The 14,071-nt window shown below is 35.4% G+C and overlaps 1 protein-coding gene across 1 annotated transcript; it reads right to left on the bottom strand.

Annotated features, from left to right (window-relative positions):
* Positions 1 to 3,415: 3,415 nt before the first annotated feature.
* On the bottom strand, positions 3,416 to 13,064 carry LOC133289087 (uncharacterized oxidoreductase At4g09670-like). Its single transcript, XM_061486951.1, has 2 exons — positions 12,600 to 13,064; positions 3,416 to 4,045 (listed from the first exon to the last, which is right to left on the bottom strand). The coding sequence occupies exons 1-2, from the start codon at positions 13,062 to 13,064 to the stop codon at positions 3,416 to 3,418; spliced, it is 1,095 nt and encodes a 364-aa protein (XP_061342935.1).
* Between the last annotated feature and the right edge of the window lie 1,007 nt (positions 13,065 to 14,071).

The following is a 14,071-nucleotide window of genomic DNA, read 5'->3' on the forward strand; positions in this document are numbered from 1 at the left end:
TCACCTCTTTGTATATAATAAAATAAAAAACCTGCTGCCCACCAAAAAAATAAAAAAATAAAAACCTGCTGAGTTCAACTTCAAGAAGAACTTGACCGAAAGAAAGAGACATTTAACATATTCAAACTCTCATACAAGCTAAAGTTTTGGTCACGTACAACAGAAATAATTTGTAGAACTGCACCTTATGAGACATCTGAACGCAAGAGAAGGGATTCCTGATCCAATAAATGAGCCCTACAGCGGTATTTACATGAGAAGAAGAGAGATCAACGTAGACAAGGACAACTTGCCGGCGGCGATGGACCGATAAGCATGAATTTGAGCTAACGCCGGCAAGTCATCCTTGGCTGCATCACTCTCTCTGCCACTTCATGTAAATCCCTCTTAGGTAGCTATGCTGCATATACTTCTGCTTCATATGATATGATATACATATTGCACCTAACTTACCAAGGTTTATATAGAATAATATGTATATCTACAAGGTGCTAATTAGTCCTCTTGTTTCATAGCATATACATTATATTGTATGGTTTATTAATCAAAATTCCAATTTGCAAGTGTCCTTAATTACTTGCCGACCAAATAGCCAAACTGCGCTAAATTCATCCAAAAACTTTCTTGATTGGGTATAGCAGATAGGGGACCAATTCAAGAAGTGTTGGGCCCACTTTTCAGTTTTTGGGTCATCCATGCATATCATGGAGGTTATGTGAGAGAAAGATTATATAGGAACCTTTCATTTGCCTTTGTGTGGGGATGACGGTGACTTTTACCTTCTCCATGCATGTGTATGGCTTGAGGTTAATTTGTTAATTGGCCATATACATGAATATGTTAAGCATATGATTTGATAATGACACATAAATGGTGATACTTGTGTTGAAATGAGGAAACCACAATTTGATACTTAAAACATTAGTGTCATTATATCATAGCACAATTAGTATATAAGAATCAATTATGCAAATGTAGGATAAAATTGTTTATTGTATAGACTTAATAGAGAAATTTTTGTATAAGGAAAAATTATTTCTGTTTTGGCTGCAGAAATAATTTATCTGTCACACTCAAATAAAGTAAGTGAGCTCCGTCAAATTATTTCTCTATTCTTTTTATAACAAGATCACTAATTTTTATATGAACGTGACAGACAAAATATTTTCTGTTGTAAAAAAATAAAATCCTTTGTATAAAAAATTAAATGAATTTGTGTTGAGTGAATCCACGACAGGGTGGTGTGGGGCCTTTTGTCCCCTGTTATGCTCTTTTCTAAATGTACTGTCTACCGTTCCATGTCTTCTTTATGACAAATTGCTTTCCCGCTTTTCATAGTGCTCCAAAAAGCCTGAGATCCCATATCATACCATCATAACATAGGACCATGTATATAATACCGTTCGCCACAGAAAATATGCTTAACCCATATATTTTGTATGTTCACTATATCATTATGTGATCTGTTGTTAAAGAGATATAGTGAAGGTCATTTACTTGCAAAGCTTACAGGTAAAATGGTTGCTTTACGTGATATCGGATTACGGAATTACGAGTTCAATTTTCACTATTTTCTTTTTCTAGTGGAGTGAATTCAGTACAAGGTCAAGTAATTTTGAATTAAATTGGTTGCTTACATCTATTTTCAGAACACATTTGAAAGCATCAACTAGTATATTTACTTATCTAGTGGTCTCTATAGTGCACATGACATGCTTTCGGTGGTTTTGTTTGGTTAAAAATATGCTAAGAAGGAGGGAGGAAAATGTGATGGGCAATGGCATGTGAACTTCATTTTGAATAGGATGGGCATGGGGTTCGGTGGTCCACATATCTTGCAAGATCTATAAGGTAAATGAAAAGCTATTCATCTCAAAACGATTAATAGTATGATAGGAACTAGACATTTACACAACAATTATTCATTAAACTCTAAATTCGTCAAATGTTAGTCATATTAATACCTATGTACCGGACATATTCATCTATAAAAATGATTAATGTGATTAATATTTGTAATTTCTTAAAAATTACGGGTAAGATTTAATTTAATTTTTCATGGAATATATTGTATCTCACGCCTCTCTTTTGATAATTTGCTGATAAAGTTAATAAAACCCTGGTTTTACCACTCTAAAAGAAAGTTTTCATCCTTTGGACCTTGACAGTAGAAACAAATTAAACATAACATATTTTAAAATTAAAGGGAAAAAAGATATAAATCTTCTATAAAATTAATATTTTAAAAGAAACAGGGTTTGAGTCTTTGTAAAGGTCAAGCTGTAAAATACATGTTTTAATTATATACCTATGGTAAATCCCTTGAAATATAATTACCAATGGAAAACACTTAATAGTTTTTTTTTTTTATATGAGTTTATTCTCAATGCTAGGAAGTATTCGGTATATATATATATATATATATATATATATATATATATATATATATATATATATAGAGAGAGAGAGAGAGAGAGGTAAGATCCTTTGACATCTCATCTGAGAGTTATTAAATCAAAAAAGATCAACGGCTCTGAATTGTAAGCATGTGACACCATTGATCTTTTTTGATCTAACCACACTTAGATAAGGTATCAAATTTTAAATTTGACGCCGGCGTCAAAGGATCCTGCCTCATATATATATATATATATATATATATATATATATATATGAACATAATGACATATTTGACATTAACAATATAAAGGACTATATTTCACATTTTGATTTCTTTTCCCCCATTATGCATGCTTCTTGCTCGATCTTTCGGTGGACAATTGTGACTCACAAATAAGTGCGATGTTAATTGGAATATGATAATTCTCCAACACTAGGCCATCACCTATCAAGTTCCCTCCCATTCAACCACTCTGTTCCCATGTGAGTGGGTGTGGCTTGTAGGTTTTCTTCACAGCATAGTAGTAACAAACTCTACTATTGATAAGCAACAAGAGTTCTGATTGCTCTTAAGTTTAATTTACATGAGCCTTGGAATTAGGCCTTAGATTGTGGAGAATGAGTCGAAGACAGTAAGCTCTGTCATTCTTGAAAAAGAAATTCTGACATTCATTATCTGAAGCATTGATAAACTTTAGATTTCAACTTGTAATAGTGTGCCTAACTACATGTTATATTATGTTCGTCACTATCACTAAACCAACTCCTTAGTGTTACCACATGTATCATTGCACATTATTATTTTGTCAATATCAGAAACAATTATACAACATCATGTTACCCACAAACGAATACCAATGTCAGGAATCCACAATAACCTAAATGCCATGAAATTCATCATATAATTAACATAAACTTTCAACAACCAAACCCACTTGTTGCAATTTGCAAGCCATTTGACGTAATTTTCATCTTTGTACATAAATAAACATGTGTACAAAAATATATACTCCATCTAAGTTAGGATTTCAACAGGCTGGTAACCTTTCCCAATGGATTCCTTCACTGCATCCAACACTAGCTGAGTCTTTCTACTCATCACTTGCCATGCCTTCTCAGGCTTCATTTCATAGCACTTCACCTTTCCAACCAAATCAGAAAACTCCTTAACCATCAAAACATCTTGAGAAAACTCTGTTTCTACAACATGCTCATTTGGTTTTGGACACCACCTTCCTTGTTCAATCTTTCCATAATCCAACTCTGAGGCCTCTGAGAAAGTGCCATACCCAAAGGTTTCTTCAAATGGAAGAGTAAAGTCATGGAGACGAACACACCCTTTTGTGCCCAAAACTGTTACATCAAAGGTTAAGTAGGTTAAGAAAGAACAGTAAAAGGTTGCAGATCTTCCATCTTCCCAGTGCAAAGAGGAGCCACATGAGATTATTACACCAGCTTCATTGAGAGTGGCTCCTGGGAATGCAAGCACTGATTTTGGTAATTCATAGTCCACAGTCCACAATATAGCTCCGATGCAGTACCAACCAATGTCACCAAGGGCACCAAGACCGTCTAAATCTGGCTTCACACGAATGCTGTTCTTCAGAAACTCAGGGCCAGGGTTGTATGTGATGCAACTGTGTATCTGATGAAGAACACAAATAAAAAAACATAAACTTTAAAGACATATCGGTAACACATTCAACATTATTATATAAATTAATAAAATAACTACCATTTTTATTTAAGGAAAATCTATGTACCATATTATAATAACTGGAAAACTTAGTTTAAAAATAAAAAGTATCCTTAATTTGTTTAGATTAAGTAATGTCTCTATGATTAACGCTACTACAATATTTGTCTTTAATCTATTGTTGCCCTTATTTAAACAACAGTTTCTAGACAAGGTTCAACCTAATGAGGAAGGACAATAATCAGAGTAAGACATAAAAGTATTAATAATGATAAGGAAGGATATGGGCTTTTTGACCCTTTTGCCCCTAATTAAATAATTAATAACCAATTTGTCCCTCCCCCAGAACTATCCACCATCCTGCCCCCATTTAGTCGATTAAGTTGCACTTTTAAGTTTTAATCGACTAAATGGGCTAAACTCAGAAATTATGAAACGCGAATTTTAGTCGACTAAAAACTCACCTTAATCGACTAAATTGTTTGCACTTTTAGTTGACTAAGAGCATTATTTAGTCGACTAAAGATCGCAGATCAGGTTTTTTTAAAAAAAAACCCATTTCGCAAAGGGGGTTATTTTGAAACCCTAATCGACTAAATCGCTGCATTCCGTCCCCTCTCTCCAACCAAGTCCGAATCTCAACCCTTGAAGGTGCGATTGAAGCTTCCTTGGTTCACACTTGCGAAATCGACATTTAGGTAACGTATTCTGACTTGCATTTGGTTTTAAGTTTAGTTTTTTTTTTTTGGTTTTCTCCATGCATTTGATTTCTGTTTGCGGTTTTGTGGATTTAGGTTAGGGGTAGGGTGTTAAGTTTGTTGTGAGGGTGAGGGTTAGGGTTGATGTGGTGCCTTAGGCTTAGGGTTAGGGTTTACGTTGCTGTTTTGTTTGGGTTGTAGTGTTTAGGGTTAGGAATGGGTTTTTGTGTTCTGTTTTAGGGTTTAGGGTTAGGGTTTCTGTTTTTGTTTTAGGGTTAGGGATAGGGTTTCTGATTTCTGTTTTATTTTAGGATTAGGTTTTGTTTTTTATATTGAATTTTAAATTTTTTGATATTGTTATTGTTCATTGATTTTTGTTTCCACTTGCATTGTAGGTACAGTTGTTCCCATGGCTGGCCGTAGAAGATCGTCTAGCACTGGAAATGAGAGACGACAGAAGCTACGACAAGATCGTCCGTCTTCGTCAAGGCCACAAGAGGAAGACCCCGCTGCTGTCGACCTCCCATTCGGATACTTGTTCGAGAATGACCCGGTGGTTCATGAATCTTTTGTCTGTGACTTTGTTAACCGACCGATTTGTGGGGCCAAATCACTTGATACAGCATTTTTTGAACAAGAAGGTTTTAACATTGTGAGGTGATTGGAGGAATCACATCTTAGGACCTTGGCTGAACTGTCGTGTTCATATTCTGAGCTGCATGTACAAGCCTTCTACCATAATCTCAGCTACCATCAGGGTGAGCTGAGGTCTAGAGTCTGCGGGGTGGACATCATCATGACGGCTCCGGTATGGTTGGAGTTACTGGGTATGACTTTGATTCTGCGCAGACTGTGGAATATGACGCAGACAGCAGGACCATACTTCCAGGATATACACGCGGTGATGCCGTGCAGGAGCAGAGGAGAGTCCGTGGGCAACACATTGCCTATACGGTGGGGTTGCTTACTGTGGAGTCCCGCATACTACACTATGTCATCACCCACATTTTGTTTCCGCGAGCATTCAATCATTCCAGGGTGTTGGAGCATGACATTCCCATCATGTGGGCTATCCGACATGGTACTTCGGTGAACTGGAGGCACTACATCTGTTGGATGATGTATAAGGCCAAACACAAGGGTGCACTTCCATTTGCTTGTCTTGTTCAGAGGATATTGGAGCATTTTGATGTTCCCATGGGTAATGTGACCTTGAAGAAGACCACAGGGTATAATCATAAGTTTGGAAAACGTCTACTGGAGCAGTGCAAGATGACAAAGAACCCCCAAACAGGAGTGTGGCAGTTCACAGGTGCGGCTGATGTTGAGGTTCCTGATGTTGCTCCAGTTGTAGACATGGTTGACCCCGAGGTGGAGGATGATGATGACGATGATGATGAGGGTGACCAGCAGGAGATAGCTGAGCCTGAGGGTGGGATTTCATTACGTGATGTCATGAAGGGCATAAACGCCACGCTGAAGAAAATAGGAAAAATGGCGCTGAAACACAAAAAATGGAGGAAGAGTCACGTGCAGAAGGGAAATGAAAGATTTAGACATATACAGGGACGGTTCAAGGGTGTTGAAGATAGGCTTGCTCGTCTAGAGCTTGGACGAGGACAGCAGATTGAGGATGTTGCAGGGCAGGGGGCTGATGTGTCAGATGAGGATGACGAGGAGACGGCGTCTGAGGAGGATGAGGATTAGATTTAGGGTTTATGTTTCTATTTTACGTTTCTAGTGTATGTTGTTATGTAATTGACTTCGGTCTTCCTATTTGACATTTGTAGTTTATGTAATATTATGGTTATGAAATGAACTATTTGATGTTCCCATCATGTTGTGAACCGTTTACGTAATTATTGTTGTTTTCTTGTTTACCAAATGAAGGAACAAATATCTTTTACCTTCTTGTTTTCAATTTGTGTCTAATCACAGTCCAACGGGTCTAAAATGTCCAATGAAATTCAGAACAGGTGACCTTAACAGAGTTAAAAGAAGAACACAAGTTTCGGATACCCTAACTTGGAGCATTTATGCAATACATGTACATTCGTGGTTTATAACCTGTACAATACTATTTTGTACCTGAAAGTGTGTTCCCCAAGTCATTATATGCGTGTACATTGATATTCGATCGGTTCCGTGCCAAAAAAATGTGTGCAAAACAGAATGGGGTGTCAAAACCAGTTATTTAGTCGAGCAACCTGTACTGGTTTAGTCGACTACACAGTTTAGTCGACTAAACCAGTGCAGGTTGCTCGACTAAATAACTGGTTTTGACACCCCATTCTGTTTTGCACGATTTTTTTTTGGCACGGAACCGATCGAATATCAATGTACACGCATATAATGACTTGGGGAACACACTTTCAGGTACAAAATAGTATTGTACATGATTCGTATGCGATTGGGTACGTATTACTCCAAACCGTTTGTTTACGCTCCCCGAAACTTGGTGATTTCATTTTTTGGTAATATTAGTATTAGTTATGAGTTTCAATCTATCAATATGGACCAATGTTAGATAATGGACTTAGAAATGAAATGTCAAATTACATAATGAGTTATACAGTAACACAAAGTAACATCACAATGTCTTACAAAAATTACATGAACTCTTACAAAAGACCTTAAATACATGCACAACATTGGTTCAGCTAGGATTAATCCTCATAGGACATGTACGTTTATTGTGACCAATTTGCTTGCAGGTGCTGCATCTAGTTTGACTGCTTGTGGGTTGGGACTCAACCCAATCCATTTCATTCTGTATCCTTGAAGACTTCGGTCTACCTTGTGCACGAACCAAAGATGCATTTGGGATTAATGTTGGACCATCTATTTCTGGGATCAACAACTCATTACCCATTGGAAACCAACGTGCAGCATAGACCTTCTCAATTTGTGTAATTGAGAACACAAGATCGACATAGTCATAGTGGTTCAATTTTTCAACCTTGCACACCACTAGCACATGACTGCAAGGAAATCGTCTAGCTGTGAACCCTCCACATTGACATTTACGATTTAGCAAGTCAACCCTCATAATGTCGTCGGCATCATGCGTAGATTGATTGTAGGCATCCTCAACTTCAAACAACTGCAAGTCTCTATCAAAAACACGGACACAGAGACTGAAAGTTAACTGATCATTCTTTTGTAAGAAGTCCTCAACCTTTTTTGCAATCATTATGGTGTCGACACTTCATCACAAATCTATGGTCATCACTTTTTGCCACCACAGCAGTACGATGAGACTTCATACAATATAATTTGACAGCATGTTGCATTTCAGATTTAGTTCGAAACTCCTGGTACAAATATAATGGATCTCCTAAATGCCAGCCACCGTGGATGTCATCGCCGCCATACAATATCTCCGTCTCATCATTAGGGTGAGCCTAATTAATGAACGAATAGTGTGGGCTGTCGTTCCAAAATGGCTCAATCTCAGACCCTACGTCCAAATTTAAACTTATCCGTCAGTACGAAAGAAAACACAAACATAACAGCATGTTGCAAAATTAAAACTTTAATTTACAATCTTACCACTGCTAACAGGGTCAACACGGAGCGGTGGCATAACCTGGGAACTCAAGTTTCCTGAACTAGTATCAGCGTCAAAATTCCCCTCTACGTCCGTATCTGAGGTGTCACCCAGCGGAATAACACTCTTGGGTTCACCATCGTCTTCACTGTCCATATCCTCGTCATGCCCATCCTCATCCTCGTCTATTTCCCTCAGTGGTATCTGACTTAAGACAAGTGCAGGTGCAGATAAACCGACCACTCTGTCTTCTTGACTTTGACTTCTTCCATGCACAGGTGCAGATGAAGATTGACCACATTCTATTTCAACATATATCTCAATAAAGTTTTGAAATTTTCGGTCCACAATTGCATCTATGACACAGTCCACATCTTCATCGTCACATATATCATTACCAATGTAGAATATAGCATCCTTACCAACTGTAGACTCTACCCTGGCGATCATCCGTTGAACGCCATGGCTGCCGTGTAGCCCCAATTTTTGGTTAATCCTCCCCTTCAGCTCATTGTACGTAGTGCCCCGTTTGATTTTCAACATTTTCGATTTTCCTTCAAATTGAACACCGTTGGGGCCTTCATAATGCTTTCCATCATAGTAAATCATGGTAACATACATGTTTGGACTTGAGCTCATCTTTCACACGAATTTTGGGGGTAGGAATCAGATTTTAGGGGTTAGGGTTCAGATTTGGGGAAAACAATTGAGAAATAAAGGAAAATGACAATGATTTCACAATTACTATGCCTTAGAGGTGGTGGGATGAAATGGAAGGGTGATTGGAAGGTTCTCAGCTGACAAACAAGAGAAAGAGACCAAGAGAGGAGTTTTGATTTCGAATATTTTGAAAATGAGGCCAAGAGAGGTCTGGATATAGGGTTTTTCGCGATCTTTAGTCGACTAAATAATGTGCTTAGTCGACTAAAGATGCAAACAATTTAGTCGATTAAGGTGAGTTTTTAGTCGACTAAAATTCGCGTTTCATAATTTCTGAGTTTAGCCCATTTAGTCGATTAAAAGTGCAACCTAATCGACTAAATGGGGGCAGGATGGTGGATAGTTCTGGGGGAGGGGCAAATTGGTTATTAATTATTTAAAAGTAAAAAGTATCCTTAATTTGTTTAGATTAAGTAATGTCTCTATGATTAACGCTACTACAATATTTGTCTTTAATCTATTGTTGCCCTTATTTAAACAACAGTTTCTAGACAAGGTTCAACCTAACGAGGAAGGACAATAATGAGAGTAAGACATAAAAGTATTAATAATGATAAGGAAGGATATGGGTATTTTCTACTGGGGGGCGGGGAGACTCTTAAAGAGCTATTTTATTTTTATTTAATTGTGCCTAACTTAACCCAAAAAATAAGTCGGCAAGAATTGTTTAGCACTTCTAAAGAAGGAAATAATATTTCTCATATTATAAGAGATAAAATTATTTCTTCCATACACATAAAAATATATGAAACTCATGTGATGTAATGTGAAGAAAAAGGAGAGAAAAAAATGTGACTAACATACTTTTATGTATGTATAGAAAATAATTTTTATCTTTTTCAAAATAAATATAAAATCCTATAAAAAAATTATATAGGATAACTGAATACAGTTCAATAGCCAAATGGAGAATATGTACGGCAAGAATTGTTCTAGAATTTGTTTAATAATAAGTATTTGTTGTTAGATGAATGTGGAGAAACAATTTTATACTTTTATTATATCTCTAATACTAGTACCTACGAAAAATAAATAGGTATATACGACAATGAACTCTTAGGCCTCCACCAAGTTGCTAATGGCCCAATGGGTGCAACTAAAAAGAAAGGCTTTGTGGAACGAGTTGGCAAACATTTTTCGGGCCAAGTTCGATTCTGACCCTAATCTGCTATACTAGTGACTACCCACAAATGCTTGTTCTAGATCCAGTCCTTAGTCACAGAAAGCCCGGGAGGGCCTTTAATTGATGAGCATGGACACTACTTAACTAGGCTAGTTTAATTTGTGAGTTGAACTCAGAGCATCTAGTTAGTTAATATATATATATATTTTGTTGCGTCGTTTTGGAATTTGAATAAAAAAATGAGATATTCTAAAAAATTTGATTTCCTTTGAATTTTATCAAAACGATATATAATTTTTTCCAAATCACAGAACGACGTAAAAAATAACTTTATCTCAGATAATACTATTAACATAAAATAAAAAATGCTGAGATTCAAAATTGCAAAATATCAAACTAACTGTTATTTTTATTTTTTGGATATACAAAGTATCAAAAATGTATTATTAGGTCAGATAAAACAGAGTACTGGTAGATATGGCGCATGTTGATTTTGTATATAATAAAATAAAAGCATGTATTCAATAATCGAGTTAAATATTCATCATGGAACGCAAATTTAAAAAATCAAGCCAATTATATAAATGAGCGGCGACAATTATGCCAGTGATCAGGAGAGTGAGCCATCCATAAACATGTAGAACGATCATATATATTCGTTGGCCAGAAAGAAAAATCAAACATTATCATATACTTCAGAAAAAAAAAATCGTAATTACATATTACACTCAAATGAAACAAAAATAAATCACATATATTAATGTAGCAGTAATTTCAGAAGATCTGAAGAAAAGGGATAAACGAGAGAGGAGCAAGGGAGAGATAATATAAGAAGGGGAAGAGGAGAAGAAGAACACAAAGGAGAAAGAGAGAAATTAGAGGAATAGAGTAGCTGCATTTTTCACATGCCTTTTCATTCTCCTCAGATATATATAACAAGTTATTGTAACATAATCACAATCAACCAAAATAAAATTGTAATTCAACAAAAACAAAATATGCTAAAGGCTGAAGAGGTTTGAGGCCATTATCTGTTGTTACATATATCATACATATATAGGTGTACTAATTATATGAAAATTACATATAATTTCTCCCGGTATACTCAAATTGTGTTACCAAGTAATCTATACTCATTAATTAGTTGTGAGTGCGTGCTATTTTGTACATATATAATAGTTTTTTATGCAAAGTATAATCCAAAATACACGTGACAACTGACAAAGTTTTTATTAGAGTATAATATAAACATTTAAAGACTCTTACCTAAAAATCTAATTTTTAGGGTTAAATTAATTATTTACATAATATCAAAGCCTCAGTATCACAGATTTAATTTTCACCGCTTTCCATTTTCTCTTGTGAATTTCTTAGCATAAGTAAATTGAACCTAATGCATCACTCGCCCTTTAAGCCCAATGAGCTCTTGTGTGAAGGGATGTGTTAGTTTATAATATAAATCATTAAAAAAGCTCTCACCTAATAGCTTAATTTTGAGGATTGAATTGGTTATTTATATTTTTCATATTTATTCATCTACAAATATAAAAATGACCGATAATTTCTTGACTTATAGAAAACCAAACCTTTCACATCTTATAGTCGTTTTATTTGTAATGTTGCAAAACTTTAGTTACCTAGAAAAAGCTACATTAGTTATATCTAACTTATTTAAAATATGAAAATGTTGTCACGTGTAAAATTAGGACACAAAATAATAGTCGACATTCTTATCGATCTACTAAAGCTCAAAACTACCATGTCTATTAAAGTACAGGCAAACTTTTGACAGGAAAAGAAAATTTCCACCTTTTTGAGTTTTGCTCAGTAAATAAATATTAAAGAATAAATAAATAAGGCCACCTTACTAGACTATCTACGTCTTCGTTGTAAGCATCACAATTTAGCTCGGCGAGGGATAACTAGACTAAAAGCAAACATATACATTTTATAAAAATTTACAATAATTTTAGAATTTGTAAAGATGAAAAACTAAATAAGAAATTAAAAATGATAAAGAAAGTATTGAATTTAATTTGTTAAATTAAGAGAAAGACAAAGGAAACAGATAGAAAAACTCAAAATATTTATCTCTTGTCTTTTAAAAATAATAATAAATGGCGATTTTCTTCTGGGTAAAAAACAACATTCGTTCGAATTCCGAACAGATTAACGTGGTTTCAGGTTTGAGGCTCTAATCAAATTTATTATTATTTTTTTGGACAGATCAAATCTTAGGGTATCGCCGCTAAATCAAGAGGTCTTGGATTAAATTAAAACACATTTATGTCTTAATAAGTTGGCATATGCTCGTGCATGAGTGCATCTAGGGCAATTTCATTCAAACTATTAATTACAAAAAAAAAAAAAAAAAAAATACACAACGATAATATATAATTGATTGATGCATACCCATTTGAGTTGACCAAAACGTTGTTCATCAGACAAAGCCTCCTTCATTTTAGCCGTTCGAGGGTGGTGCACCCACATGGTGCCGTCCATGAACTGCACCCCACGAGCCTCGCAAGCCTCAAGAATCCGGTCAAGCTCCGCCACGTTCATAGCCACCGGCTTCTCCAGCAGCACGTGCTTTCCCCTCTCCGCGGCCTTAACCGCCCATGTCACGTGCAGGCCCGTCGGAAGAGGGATGTACACGGCGTCCACCTCATCATCTTCAATTACAGCCTCATAGCTTCCATAAACCCTAACTGCAGTAGGCAAGCTGTTCTCCGCCGCGAAAGCCGCCGCCTTATCGAGGGAACGGCTTCCTATGGCTTGGAGAGTGGCGTTTGGTGCTTTGCTAATGGCTTTGCAGAGCTTGATGGAGATGTGAGCACAGCCCAGAATACCAAAACGCACCGTCGTTTCATTGGCCATGTCTTTGTGTGGCCCTATAAGAGGTGGAGATTATAGTGATTAATTAGGGTCTGAGTACTTAGAGGTGAGGACTAATTAATGACAGTGATTTATCCCGTAATGACATAAGGAAGATTAGTTGTATATGGTTTTAAAATATTGCAGGTGGTTGGATCCCAAGATGTTATTAAATATCAATTTGGCCTAATAAATTATGGAAGATTTTTTTTGTCTTCTTCTTCTTCTTTTGATAGAAGATATCACAGTTTACTTTTAAAAGGGTTTGCATGTCTTCAGGAGAAAAGGAATCATATAGTTTATTTTATTTATGTCTAACCTACTATCTCATTAATTATTTATTTTATCATATAAATTAAGGACCAATTATTGCAATAAATTAGTCATTCTTGATTTAGTGGAGATTAAGAAACTTAGCCATAGTTGACATTAAAATAAATAATTTTTCTTGAATTGTCTAATGGTAAAAGTTTCTAGAAGGATTTTTTTTTTTTCAGTTACAAACAAAGTGGATGCATTAATTTAATTCTATTTATTATTATAATTAATGCGTAGTTTAAGTGTATATATATTCTCATCTTTCCATAGACAAAAATTAGGTATATATCAAGTATATATTCTCTTATCGTCACCATCATTTAAATCATCATGCTTTTTCTTCTAAAAAAAAATAAAAACAACACTGCTTTAAGTCACATAAGATTTTGGTTAAAACAATTTTGGTTCTCTGCCGTTTTCACCTTCCCTTCACGTTTCTCATCTTCTAATAGGCCATGTTATAATATTTCTTAGTTAATTAATTTTATTTTATTTTTAAATATTTTGGTGAGAGTATAAATTTATTAAAAAAAATTCACCTGATTAAATTTCAAAAATTTACTAAATTTACTTTGTAAGGTAAGGTTCCTCATCACAAAGAAAGTGTTCAACGCCTTCTTGAAGGTGGTTATCTTTGTATTATCTCATCCTACAATAAGCATATTAACAATATACAAAAGTAAAATAAAAAA

Source organism: Gastrolobium bilobum, unplaced genomic scaffold (genome assembly GCF_033153095.1).
Source record: "Gastrolobium bilobum isolate Gb01-03AN ecotype WA unplaced genomic scaffold, APGP_CSIRO_Gbil_v1 utg4504, whole genome shotgun sequence".
In the NCBI taxonomy this organism is placed as follows: domain Eukaryota; kingdom Viridiplantae; phylum Streptophyta; class Magnoliopsida; order Fabales; family Fabaceae; genus Gastrolobium; species Gastrolobium bilobum.

Bases quoted from the DNA above. Each gene is read 5' to 3' on its own strand.
- LOC133289087 (XM_061486951.1), bottom strand. From the start codon at position 13,064: ATGGCCAATGAAACGACGGTGCGTTTTGGTATTCTGGGCTGTGCTCAC. The intron at 4,046-12,599 runs GTATGCATCAAT...GTTCTTCATCAG, and splicing joins GTTTTGGTCAACTCAAATGG to ATACACAGTTGCATCACATA.